At 37.0% G+C, this 13,032-nt stretch overlaps 1 protein-coding gene across 3 annotated transcripts in view; it reads right to left on the reverse strand.

The window, feature by feature from the left end:
• Positions 1–13,032, reverse strand: part of GRM1 (glutamate metabotropic receptor 1) — a 438,705-nt gene that overhangs the window by 43,023 nt on the left and 382,650 nt on the right. For all 3 annotated transcript variants that reach the window (XM_027604132.2, XM_027604133.2, XM_027604134.2), the window contains 2 exons: positions 12,586–12,712; positions 2,366–3,296 (listed from right to left, as the gene is read on the reverse strand). In XM_027604132.2, the coding sequence (XP_027459933.1) occupies positions 2,366–3,296; positions 12,586–12,712 (1,058 nt within the window). The remainder of the gene's footprint in view (positions 1–2,365; positions 3,297–12,585; positions 12,713–13,032) is intronic.

Here is a 13,032-nt window from a genome sequence, read left to right on the forward strand (position 1 = left end):
TTAAAATTACAGTCTCATAGAGAGTTATAAGAGAAGCCACAGAAGAATAAATGAGAAAAATAAGTAAATAAGTGGCTGTGTTCCATAGAAGGTTAGCCTCAAATGCTCTCTGTGGGTCAGCTCAGCTGTGTGGGACATCCTGCAGAAGCTACAGATCATACTAAGAAAGCTGCAGGCTATTAATTAGAAGTATATTTCCTACCATAATAATCTGAGAGTACTGATAAATTATAGCTAATAGATGAGCAATTTATTGTTAAACAGTACTTCCTAGAAAACCAATCCAATTTAGAACAAGCTGATTTCTCTCTTAAAAGCAGGATCTCAAATAAAATTGATTTCTAAATTCATAATAGCGAAAAGGATATTCTCAGGCTTATAAGGAAAGAAGTTCCATGTACAAGAAGATGATCAGAATGTACAATAATGCCTGGCTGCAAGAGGGTTGTTAAGCATTGGTAAAGTCACACCCGCTTATCCCAGCAGCAAGCACTGTGTACTATATTCATCAGTCACTGCTCTTGGACAGATACTTATGGAGTTCTATGCACAAGTGTATATAAAATCATTGGGAGAGCTTCCATAAATGCATATCCCTGGGTACCAAGACAAGATATCCAATCACATAGGTCTCTTCTTTCATTAAATGTTTAGAACAGCTTTCAGAAATGACCATGACCAAAAATCACGTGAAAGTTTCTGAAGAACCATAATAAAGGCAGAAAAATCAGAAACATGGAGGTGCATAATGGTAGGTGGTGGAATGGAACCCTCATAAAGCCATATGACATGGGACAAAGGAAATCTCTTAGTGTCTACAAACATTCCAGCTTAAAGAGTGTTTTCTCCTTTCTCACTGTTTCTTCCCACTCCCTCCCTCTTAATGAAAATTGTTATTATGCCATTTTACATCTGGACTCTGTGGCTATGGTCTATTATTTTTTTCTCATTTCATGGCACTGTTCATTTGCCTTCATGCTTACTGATGAGTCTCTGCCAGGGGGCTGCTCCTGATGGCATGCTGGCTAGCATGAAAAGCCTGGCAAGGGAAAAAAATGACCAAGCAAATTTTACTATCAGTGTTTTATTTAGAACTTGAAATGGATACAGCAATGAGTAAGCCTGCATTATGATCTTAATCCTTAACACTGAAAAAATTATTTATTATTTGAAATAGTAATTCCATGGATTAAAAAATATATTTTCCCATAGACTCCTTCATCTGATCCTCAAACCAATTATATGATTTCTGGAAAAGATGCCCATGGTACTGCTTGGCAAGTAAAGATATGAAACACAGAGGTTTAAGGCACATACATTTTTTGACATAAGGTAAGATGAGAAATTTCATACCAGTTAAGACCTAGGCAAAGACTATCTAACTAAATAGAATTATACTTACAAGTCATAGAATTTCACAGTGACTGAGTTTCCTCACTTATAAAATGGGGGAAAATAACACCTATTCCCCTTGTCTTGCTGGCTTGTTCAGGTGGGTGAAAAACATATACAACAATGTATATGTTACAATTATTTGTACTAAAATTCCTCATTTTTAAAGGACTGTTTAAAAAAATTAACGCTGCTAATGGGGAAAATTAAGGAATTTTTGGATGGTTCAGTTACCTTTAGGACTTCAAGGATCCGTGTCAGTGTGGCGCTCCTCACCTTTATTTAGCTTCTTATTTCTTTTGGTGCTTTATGGCTCAGAAGCAAACCATTCTGGTTGTGACCTTGCAGTAGAAGTAGCACAACTCATGTGTAGCATTATGGAACATCTTTATTACAATATCCATTAATGCTCAATAAATAAGAGGGGCATGGTAGGACAGTTGCTTAAGGGAACTTATTCCAGGACAGACTTACTGCTAGTTGCACTCAAATTATGAAATAGTCAAATTTCCCCAGGTGCCTAATTTCCTTCCTTCCAACCCATGATTAGTAATGCTGAGACTCCAGAGTGATAAAAATAACTCAGAACTTTATTCAAGCATAGTTTAAACTAGAAATTAGAACTAGAGTTTGCATCTCAAACCCAGACCTCAGAGAAGTGTTGATGTTCCATAAAGGTGAGGAAACATGTAAAAGGAAAAAATTATTAGCAGAAAAGAAGCTGAAGATTCTAGGTAAAAATAAGGATATGCTCAGCTGGTTGTCACTTCATGCTCCTTGCTTTTTCAAAGGAATGAAAACAAAGAAGATCTTTAGTATTCCTACTGCAAGAGAATGTGAAATTTGGAAAAAAGGAGAAAAGATTAAGAAAGGAAATGAAAACTGTTGCGGAAATGGAAGAGTATGATTTAGTCAAATAGAGAAGCAAAGAGAAAAGAGAGAGGGGGAGGTAAAGCTGGGTCAGATAACTCACTTGGCATTCCCTGCCCCTGGCTTCTTTCTTCGGAAAATGTTGAGGAAAGTGTTGGAGCGGCAGGGCAGCTTGCCATCGCCAACATGCATGCGGACTACGTCAGAGGTGGTGAAGGCACTGCGGACATTCCTCTCAGGCTTGGCAATAATGATGTACATCTTGGGAGTGAACATGCACCCCAGGGCCACCGTTACGCTGAGGCTCACTGCAAAGCAGGTGGTGATGATCTTGTAGTTGCTCCCAAAGTAAATGGGCACAAAAGCTAGCCAGATGATGCAGGTGGTGTACATGGTGAAGGCAATATATTTGGCCTCATTGAAGTTGGCGGGCACATTGCGGGTCTTGAAGGCATAATAGGTACAGCTCATGATGAGGAGTCCATTGTAGCCCAGAGGGGCCACCACACCCAGGTTGCTGGTATTGCAGATAAGGTAGACTTCCTTGATACTTGGGTAGGACAGGATGGGCATGGGGGGCTCCATGATGATCAAGGTTACCACCAGGGTTAGCTGCACACTAATCAGAATTGAGGCAATGATCACCTGGGCCCAGGCACTCATGAACCTGGGCTTCCGGGTGCAGATCTTCTTCTTGCTGCCAGCTAGGATGCGTGCAATTCGGTTGGTTTTGGTCACTAAAGCAGAGTAGCACATGGCAGAGGAGAGGCCAACCAGAAGGCGCTGGAGGTAGCAGGATGTGGTGGTAGGTTTGGCAATGAGAGTAAAAGGGCACACATAACCAAGGAAGATGCCAGCTAGGATAATGTAGCAGAGCTCCCGACTGGAGGATTTGACCACTGGTGTGTCTCGGTACAGCACAAAGATGAGGGTAACAAACAAGGTGACAAGTATGCCCAGACAGGAAAAGGCGATGGCTATGATGGATTCTATGTTGCTCCACTCAAGATAGCGCACAGGAATAGGTTCACAGCCTGTAATGAGAAAAATAGTTTTAATTATTTTTTAATTTTTTCTTTTCAAGCAGGCTTCATACCCAGCATGGAGCCAAGTGTGGGTTTTGAACTCACCACCCTGAGATCAAGACCTGAGCTGAGATCAAGATTCAGATGCTTAACGTACTGAGCCACCCCACCATCCCAAGAAAAATAGTTTTAAAATCCAAGATTTCTGCTGATCAATAATAACACTGCTTACTAGTTATCAGAGACATAGCTATGTTCACATCTTCCACATTTTGTGTTATTTTATTTCTTTTTTTCAAAGATTTTATTTACTTGAGAGAAAGAGTGAGAGAGCACGAGATGGGGGGAGGGTTAGAGGGAGAAGCAGACTTCCTGCTGAGTACGGAGCCTGATGCTGGACTCGATCCTGGGACTCCGGGATCATGACCTGAGCCAAAGGCAGTTGCTCAACCAACTGAGCCACCCAGGCACCCAACATTTTGTGTTATTTTAATTATTTTTTTAAATGTCTCATTATTACACTAATATATATACACCATTGTCTTATCAAGACAATCGTATTCCCAAACCTGATCTCATCACAAGACTAATGTGACATACTTGAGCCTATAAAAATAATCTTTTCTCCCAACACCAGCTCCCCTCAACAAACATGATTTCTGCAAGCCAATCAGTCAGTGTCAACCTTTGCTTCTGATAATCACCCAAGTAGGAACAGACTCAAGGCAATAAACGAGATCCAGCCATTCACAAGCACACAGTCTTAATGATCACAGTGGTCCCTCTCTCTTGTGTGTCAGGAGTTTATCTATGTCAAAGTCTCAACCTCGTCCTGGGAGAACTTCTGCTTCCTCTAAAAAGTCACATTTTAATCCTAAATCTTCTCATTTCCTTGCAAATTTTAGGAAAATGATTAGATAGATAATTTAGAATAAGAAGAACTATTATGGGGGGCTTTTGATAGAACATATTCAATGAATTAAAATATTTAAGAGGGGCTGTAAACAAAGAAAGAGATAAAATACTGAATAGTCAATACTAAACTTTTTTAGTTGGCATCCTGACCTCCCTAAATAAAATTCAAATTCCAATGTAGTCTTTGTCAAGGCCTTTATAATCTTCTGAAAGCTAGCCCTCTTTTCATTCCTTTTTCTATGCAACTTTACCTGGTTTTGTAAATGAGCTAGTCTGTCCTTAGAGTTTTTATTAGAAAAGAATACTACATTTTATATTTCTAGAACACAAGTCAGATCTATGGAAGTCGAATTAAAACCCTGGTCTAGAGCCAAATGAAGAGCTATAATTAATGATTTTCCTGAACTTCAGGGATGCAGGCAAAATATTTTCTGTAAAATTCAGGATTTTTATTAGATGCTTATTGTCGTACACTGCAGATATGTACCAATTAACTCAATTGTTAGCCTCATGGAGTAAAATGTTTTAAAGCAGCAGATTAGAAAACAGAAGATTTAAATAACTTAGTGGTATAAAGTTTAAAAAATAGAAAATGCATTACATAAGGCAATTTTGAAAGCTTTTCTTTCAACAAAGATGCAAAATTATAAACTAAATAAAAAGATAGACTTTATGACATCTTCAAACAATTCTGAGGTAGACTCAACACCTGACAAGAAAAACTATACCTTCTCTTTTTGTAAATGGGCTCAGACCTGAATTAGGGGAACGAAACAGAAAAAAATGTTAAAATGTAAAATTACCAGCTTAGAAAATATCCAATATGTGATTAGACATTTCTAAATATAGTTAAAAAGTAAATAAGCCAGAAATCAATATAGTTGTGGATCTTTAGGTAAAACAACCAAAAGAGCCTCTATTCTCTATCATCTGGGAACCTGTAGATAAGGAAACCTATAGATACTTCAAACAGAAGTGTCATTTAAAGAACCAATGTCCCACATTAGCTAAAATTCAGGACTACTACTTGAAGTCTGTCCAGTGACTTAACTCCATGGCAAACACTGGTACCCAAGAACTCCTTGTCCTTCCTCTGAACTCCCAAGGGAAGCAATACCTCTTTTTTATTGATATAGGTGTCTTTATGTCCACCAGTAATCTCACTATTAAGAGAACATCAGATAAATTGGTTTAATAAAACCATAGAAATGGTGAAAATCTTTAACAATCTTATGCCCCAACCGACAACTGGTACTTTGAGATTATTATTAGAAGGATACACTATTCTCTGTGACACAAAACCCACAATTTTAATAGGTAGGATTAACTTCTAGACAAAATGTACTATGGTTCCCTACAGATGATCAAATTATAGCTACTCTAGTCATGAAAATACCTACATTATGTATAATTAAAAAAATTATCTAAGGAATATGTTAGCCCCAGAATCCCTATGGATAAAAGACTTCACAGAAATAGGAAGATGGATTGGAACAGAGCACATAAACATATTGATTATCTTTTTTTTTTAAAGATTTTTATTTATTTATTTGAGAGAGCGAGAATGAGAGAGAGAGACCACATGAGAGGGGGGAGGGTTGGAGGGAGAAGCAGACTCCCCACTGAGCGGGGAGCCCGATGTGGGACTCGATCCCGGGACTCCAGGATCATGACCTGAGCTGAAGGCAGTCGCTTAACCGACTGAGCCACCCAGGCGCCCTTGATTATCTTTTTAAAAATTTTTTTATTGTTATGTTAATCACCATACATTACATCATCAGTTTTTGACATAGTGTTCCATGATTCATTGTTTGTGTATAACACCCAGTGCTCCATGCAGAATGTGCCCTCTTCAATACCCATCACCAGGCTAACCCATCCTCCCACCCCTCTCCCCTCTAGAACCCTCAGTTTGTTTCTCAGAGTCCATTGTCTCTCATGGTTCCTGTGTACCTAGATTATCATAAATCTTGTTTTTTTGTGTAAATATGAAAATGATACACCATAATCTAGATGTATTAACTCAACAGCATAGCACATAACAAAGAACCATTGCTCATTGTGGTAGGCTCACTGTAAAAAAAAGGTACTGTAAAAGTTATAGATACTATAAAAATACTTAGAAATATAATAGAAATATTTTAGAGATTATCCTGCTAAGCAGACTGCTCTGACTAAAAATCCTAACAAAAGTATCTCATATAAAACAAATAATTTATGATAGTAACAAATCCATGAAGAAGTTCAAGTATTCAATTATAGATATACAAAATGTGGCCAGAAAAGAAGTTCTTAAAAGAAATTCCAGAAATTTCATGACTGTGTTGTAAGATTCATGAAGATAATGTCTGACAAAACCAGAATGGCTATCTGAGAGTACCAGATAAAATATCTACCAGGCATTGGCTAAAATCCTGATGGAACAAATGAAAGAATTCATTTCAGTAGGGACACACTGGCCACAAAATTAAACACTATTGGGGAAACATTTCCAGGATAGCAGATGTGGCCAGTTCATGCTTCATTTGTAATTAAATCAATTAGGACAAATTGTAAAGGTGGAGGCATTAACTGAAACAATTGCAAAAGAACCTCTGAGTTACTCCAAAGGGACTGTATACAGTTTTCCCCCTCTATGGTTTGTGAATATGTACTAGTTTAAACAGTGTGTTTATTTTGCAGATGGGTTGAAGCATTCTGTTGAAAAGCCACAATACTTACAAAGGCTAAAATATGATTAGATTTTGTGGTCTTAGCACATTCCAAGTGGTCAATCTAGTGATATGGGAACATTTTCAGTGGAACACTTACTCATGAATTTAAATTATGCAAGGCTGTCTTCATTCCCAGCCCTCTGGACAAATGAAAAGGAACCTTTATATTGGTGAAGTTTACACCCCTTAGTGATTTTAAACTGAGGTTCTGCAGAGAGCCTCCAGAAGCTGAAAGCACATGGAAGTTGACTGTTTACTGACGAAGTTTATAGCAAGCTGATGACTATACAATGGTCTTCTGTGCAAGATCATCTGAAGAAGAGTCCTACATATATCCTATTTCCTTTGTATACTCTTTCTTACTCATACTTCTTTACTGATTTAAAACTATATAAATTTGAGTTTGTCTTTAGTGATCTCCTTACTAGTAATAAGTATTTGCCTAAACCTATGTTTTACTAGACAATCATTAACTCAAAAGTCAATTATATCAAGCTATTGTTAGGTATATCTCACACTTCCAATAATGATATTTTTGTATATGCAAAGATCCCACAAGTTCAGATATTTGAAAGGACTCAGAAGATTCATAGAACATACTCATGTAATGTTTTTTACTTAAAGGCAAAATGTATAATATAGTAAGAGAAAGACAGTGCAGGTAAGCACCAAGGGGCAAAGGGATATCCCAGTGCAAGCTCTCTAAGATCCTTACTCTCACAAGGGCACACTTCATCTTTGAACCAAGAGCTCAAGGCAGAAGTTCCCAGTGAAGTCTTTTAATGACTTTTGGCCAAATAAGCCTATCTAATATGCCAGCTGAAATCCATCAGTAAACAAACTGATTTTGGTTGTTACTAGTGGAGCTTCAAACTCGAAACTGCATATAATAAATATCAGTCCCCTTAATGTAGCCAAGAGCCAAAGAGAGGTAGGTACTCAGGCATCTCCACAGATAATCAGAGGCGTCCAAGCCTAGCTGTAAATTAAGCCTAGTCTACACAGTGTACTATACACAAATGAAGAAAAATATGCTTATGTTAGGAGATGTAAGTATTCTGTTCTGTAACAGTAGCATTATGTCAACAACACCCCAAAACAATATGCTTACAACTCTACTGTGATTGCTTTATTTCTTGTGAAGATCCTAGATTCTTTTCCTTATGGGGAAACCAGACTTTTCAATGACAGTCCAGGACCACCCAAAACAGTCACCCGAGGATAGGGACTGATCATTTATTTTGAACCAGCTTTGTTTTCTCCTTCTTTTTCTTCTTTCCTTTCCTTCTTTTTTACTTTTTTTAGACATCCTAAATCTGAGAAGTGTTAGCTTTGATTCCTTGAGAGAATTTGCTGTAATATCCATATTGTCCATATATATAATATAATATGTAATGTACTTTTTTGTCCTGTATTTGAGGTTTAAAGAGTTGTCCAACCGCCAGATGTGTTTGGGTATCACAAGCCTGGAAGGAGTGGGAGTTACCGTCAAATAGTGGTAATGACTGTCCTGGCCCTACCTGACCCCCAGCAACCAAAAGCAAAAGCCTTTATGTGAGTTGTGCATACTATATCTAAAGCCTCGAAAACAGGGACCTGGCAGTATCTGTGGTTACAGTTTTCCCAGAGAATTCATAGCTATCAGACAAGTCCATTTCCCAGAGAATCCAGAGCTATCAGACTATAAATTCCTGAGCAAAATCTAAGAGAAGTAGTAGTAACTCCGATCTGAGGTACATGAAGTTACTCCTAATTTTTTAAACAAATATTGGTTCACTTGTAAGATCCAAATGCATTGGAGGAAGCGACAATTTAATACTGGGTTTTTTCCCAATTTCCCAAGACAAATTTAATATGAATCAGGAAATAAAGTCCACAGTTACTCTACCCAAAAGGTCTTTGGACATTTAATAGCAGTTACAATAATACTTCATAATCAATAAAGCATCATCAAAATGCTTTCTTTAATGTTATTACATTAATATCAATTATCTACAAGGAGAAATTCTGTTTCATGGTCAGTGTTCAACTTTAATGTCACCCCTGTCTATTTTTCATGTGAAGAGACTAAAAAAACAGGGTCGCCTGGGTGGCTCAGTCGTTAAGCGTCTGCCTTCGGCTCAGGTCGTGATCCCAGGGTCCTGGGATCGAGCCCCACATCAGGCTCCCTGCTCAGCGGGAAGCCTGTTTCTCCCTCTCCCACTCCCCCTGCTTGTGTTCCCTCTCTCGCTGTGTCTCTCTGTCAAATAAATAAATAAAATCTAAAAAAAAAAGTAGCATCAGATTACATATAATTGGTTCATAAATTGTTAAACTACTGTCAAGTTTTATATCGTGGCAGAAGAGATCCCTGTTTATGCATTGTAAGCAATAGAGTGAAATTTAAATGCTGAATTAAAATGTACATTTTCCCAAGAAGAAAATATGAGAATCTTATTAACAGCTTCAGAACGTGCTTCCTCTAAGTAGTATACCATTTTTTTCTTTATAGCCAACAAACGATATATTCTAATGAAAACAATATCACATTTATAAACATGTTTTTATTCATTAATATTAGAACCTTTGGAGAATATATGGAAAGTAACTATCTCATAAAATAATTTTATGCATATTAACAAGCTTTACCTTCAGTAAAAAACACCATTTCCTAAAGAAGAATGATTTCTCATTTTAACTAAAATTCAGTAAAAAAAAAAAACCACCTGTGAAAACAAAACACCTACTTAAAGGCGATGCACTTACTCCTCTGAGTATTTCTACTGGTTTTTGGTATTCTCTGCCTGTGGGTTTTCTCTTTTCTCAACTACTGCTACCATGACAACAACCAACAACACATTGCCATATAGTGCACACTTGCTCTGAGCCTGACATGGCACCAAATGAGTGGCAAATGAGACCTCATTGTCCATTCATGTGTAAGACTGAAAGGAATCCAGAAATGACAGGTGTCATTGAAACTAAGTATAAACTAAATCAGAGATGTGTACTCCGAAAGACCCTAAACATAAGATTTGCACAATAATCAAATATATGATCCAAAAGTAACCACTTGCCTATTGCTTTTAGAAAAGGGCAGTCTGAGTTGTTGCTTGGCTCAACTCATTTGAACGCTAACGTGACTTTTATGCATGTGAAGGATGACAGAAAGATAATCACATTAAATATCTAAGTATAGTGAAAGAGGATTTTTTTTATGCTTTACTCACTCAAAGAGCCTTAAATCAATGATGATCATCATTTGGCAGTGGGCAAAACATATACCCACAATGGGAGATCTCTAGGGAATAAAATATATGACTTTGAGTTCCATTATTATAACATATTGGATCTTTTGAAAATGTTTTTTGTATTTTAATGTCTTAAAATAGGATAGACGTTCTTTACCAGGTATGAGATAAGCCCCAATCAAAGTAAAAAATGGAGCAGTAGGAAAAGTTTGGGGAAAACCAAAAAAATGTAGACAAGAGGAAAATTCTTACACCTCAAAGCCAGGACTTCTGATTTCTAAAATCAACCTGAGAAAGGCTAGCTTTGTCTTTGAGCCCTTCGCAGTCAGCTGTAGTCTCAGTCAAATAGCAGAGAGGGCTGACTAGTAAGTCAACCCCCTATGTGATATAAAAAGGCCCAGCAGGAAGCACACAGTATGAAGGAGGATAAAGATATGAACAGAGGCATAGCATGAGTGGGAGAGAAGCCTTGTTGTCCAAAAGTGGCTGAAAAAGCTTTTCCAAGCCAGTCTATTGCATGCAACCAGGAGATAAGTTAGACCCGGGGATAAAAACCCTGGATTCTCATAGTGGCTTCTCTATTAACCAATTGCACTGACCTGGATGAACTCAGAAGTCCCTTCTTCTTTCTATTTCTCTCAATAGAACATTTAATCGACAGCTATTATATTCAAGGCACTAGACTATGAGCCAGAGATTAATTTTTCTCACAGGATACGACAGGAACCAGGTGCCTCAGAATTTGCTGGGTCCCATCTCAGAACTAGTGAACAGCAATCTCTGCAAGTGGGTAATACCTGGGTAATTTTTAGGCATATTAAAGTTGAAAACCAGTTTTCTGCGACAGAATAAAAATATGAGTGAGACACAGTTTTTACCTTCAAATGTATTCTAATCTAACTTCCTTTTCTTTAAAAAAGGTCTTTGTACTAAATAATTTCTAAAAGCTTTCTGACACTCATTTTAGATTAACTTTTTCTAACAAGATTACCATTTTACAAGTACTTTCACTGAATAAGTAAAATTTTCATTATGTGACCTGGTTCTACTTACCCAGCCATTTTTGATGTGTTCTGAATAAGTCATACAATTTTTTAGTTGCTATTCTTATTTGGGAACAGGTGAAAAAGTAAAAAACAATCAGAAATGTTTCCTAATTATTTTCAACAACACCCAGGGAGGCAGAGGATCAGGAGTCAGTGAACTGGGCTTTGCTTCTATTTGCATGACCTTGGGCACACAAGTACACCTCTTTGGGCCTCAGCTTCCCTTTCTAAAAGGAGGGATGAGATTACTCACATGACAAAGTCTCTATGTACTCAGATGACAGTTTCTATGGCTCTATTACTCTTAAAATTTGTGAAAAGTATTTGTGAAACACCTCTCATGTGTGAGCTCATGTCAGGATCCATGGAAAACAAAATTCATATATTTGAACATTGCTCTTATGAAATTTACAAACTCATATAATCCATCCATATGATACCCTTTGATTTTACTAGTAAACCATCTCTTGCATTCATATACTCATCCATTCCTGCTACAGCTGCCTTCATCCATGCCCTCTGAAATTACTCACTTGAACCAATGCAATAGTTCCTAGCTTCTATTTTTCTTCTGGTCTCACTACACTCTTCAGACTGCTAGTAGGAGCATCTTTCTGAGACACAAATATCATGGTATTATTTGCTAATTTAAATTCTTCAATGGTTCTCCTGTGCTTAAAGCCACAGTCCAAACCCTCAGGAAAACGTCATGCAGAAGCTTGTTACCAACTTTACCAGTCTCATTTCTGGTCTTTGCTAGGTCCTTGTGTCTACCAACCAACCCCATACACTTATTTTGTGGTTTTCCCCAAATGTGTTACAGGCTTTCATTTTCCCATCTTCTACTTTTTCTCTGGAATTTCATCTCTTTATCTGCCTAACAAATTTTATGCACTATAAATATCTCTTTTATATTAATAACAATTTTATATTATTTTTACATGTTTCTTCCCTGATAAGTTTTAAGCAAAATAAAGTAATAAAGCAATATAAATTTAAAGCAAAAAAAAATACTGCCTCACACATAGATGTTCGAGAAATGTTTTTAAATATAAATGCAGGTAACTAGAAATATCTTCAAATAAAATTTTAAAAAAGAAAAACAGAAAACAACTGGTACACCAGAATACCCCTTTAATACACTTTTATTTAGATTTAAAAAAAAATACATGTTCATAATAAAAAGAAATTCTTTTTAAATGAACTTGCCTTTCAATATGGATCATGGAAAACTTATAAGAGGGTTCTGTGTGCTCTTTGACATGAGCAATAAAAAGTGCTCACTGTAAATAAACATCAAAAAAGACATGAGCTGCTCGCTCACATTTTAAACAATGGGCATATTGAGAAGGCCCATAGTTAGGGACAAGGTCTGAAGTGAGGCACTTCCTACCTGTTAGATCTGCACTGGGCCACCACCCCAAGTCACAGGCTTTGCAGGTGAATTCATCTTGCACGTATTCATTCTCTTTGCAGGCCGTGCAAATCCAGCAGCAACTCACTTCTCCTTTCCGTATGACCTGTAACACAGGGATAGTCCATATGCCTTAAAGATGGTCTCCCCAGAAAGTCTTCTATTTCAATATGGAGTTGTTTTCATACTACAATAAAAAAAGAATAATTCTTCAAAATATCCTATATGCCGAGGAACCTTAAGTACATGCATTCGAATATACCTGATTATCTTTAGAGTTCAGATGTGAATTTCAATTCATTCCATGCTGGGTTTGGAGGTTTTTCAAAAATAATGTCTTTCATAAAGGGAATTGATAACATTATCTTTTTCAGAGTTAAATAAAATGAAACCATTGAATTTTATTATTTATACTCATTTGTATTA

The sequence above is a fragment of the Zalophus californianus genome, chromosome 7 (assembly GCF_009762305.2).
Source record: "Zalophus californianus isolate mZalCal1 chromosome 7, mZalCal1.pri.v2, whole genome shotgun sequence".
Taxonomy (NCBI): Eukaryota; Metazoa; Chordata; class Mammalia; order Carnivora; family Otariidae; genus Zalophus; species Zalophus californianus.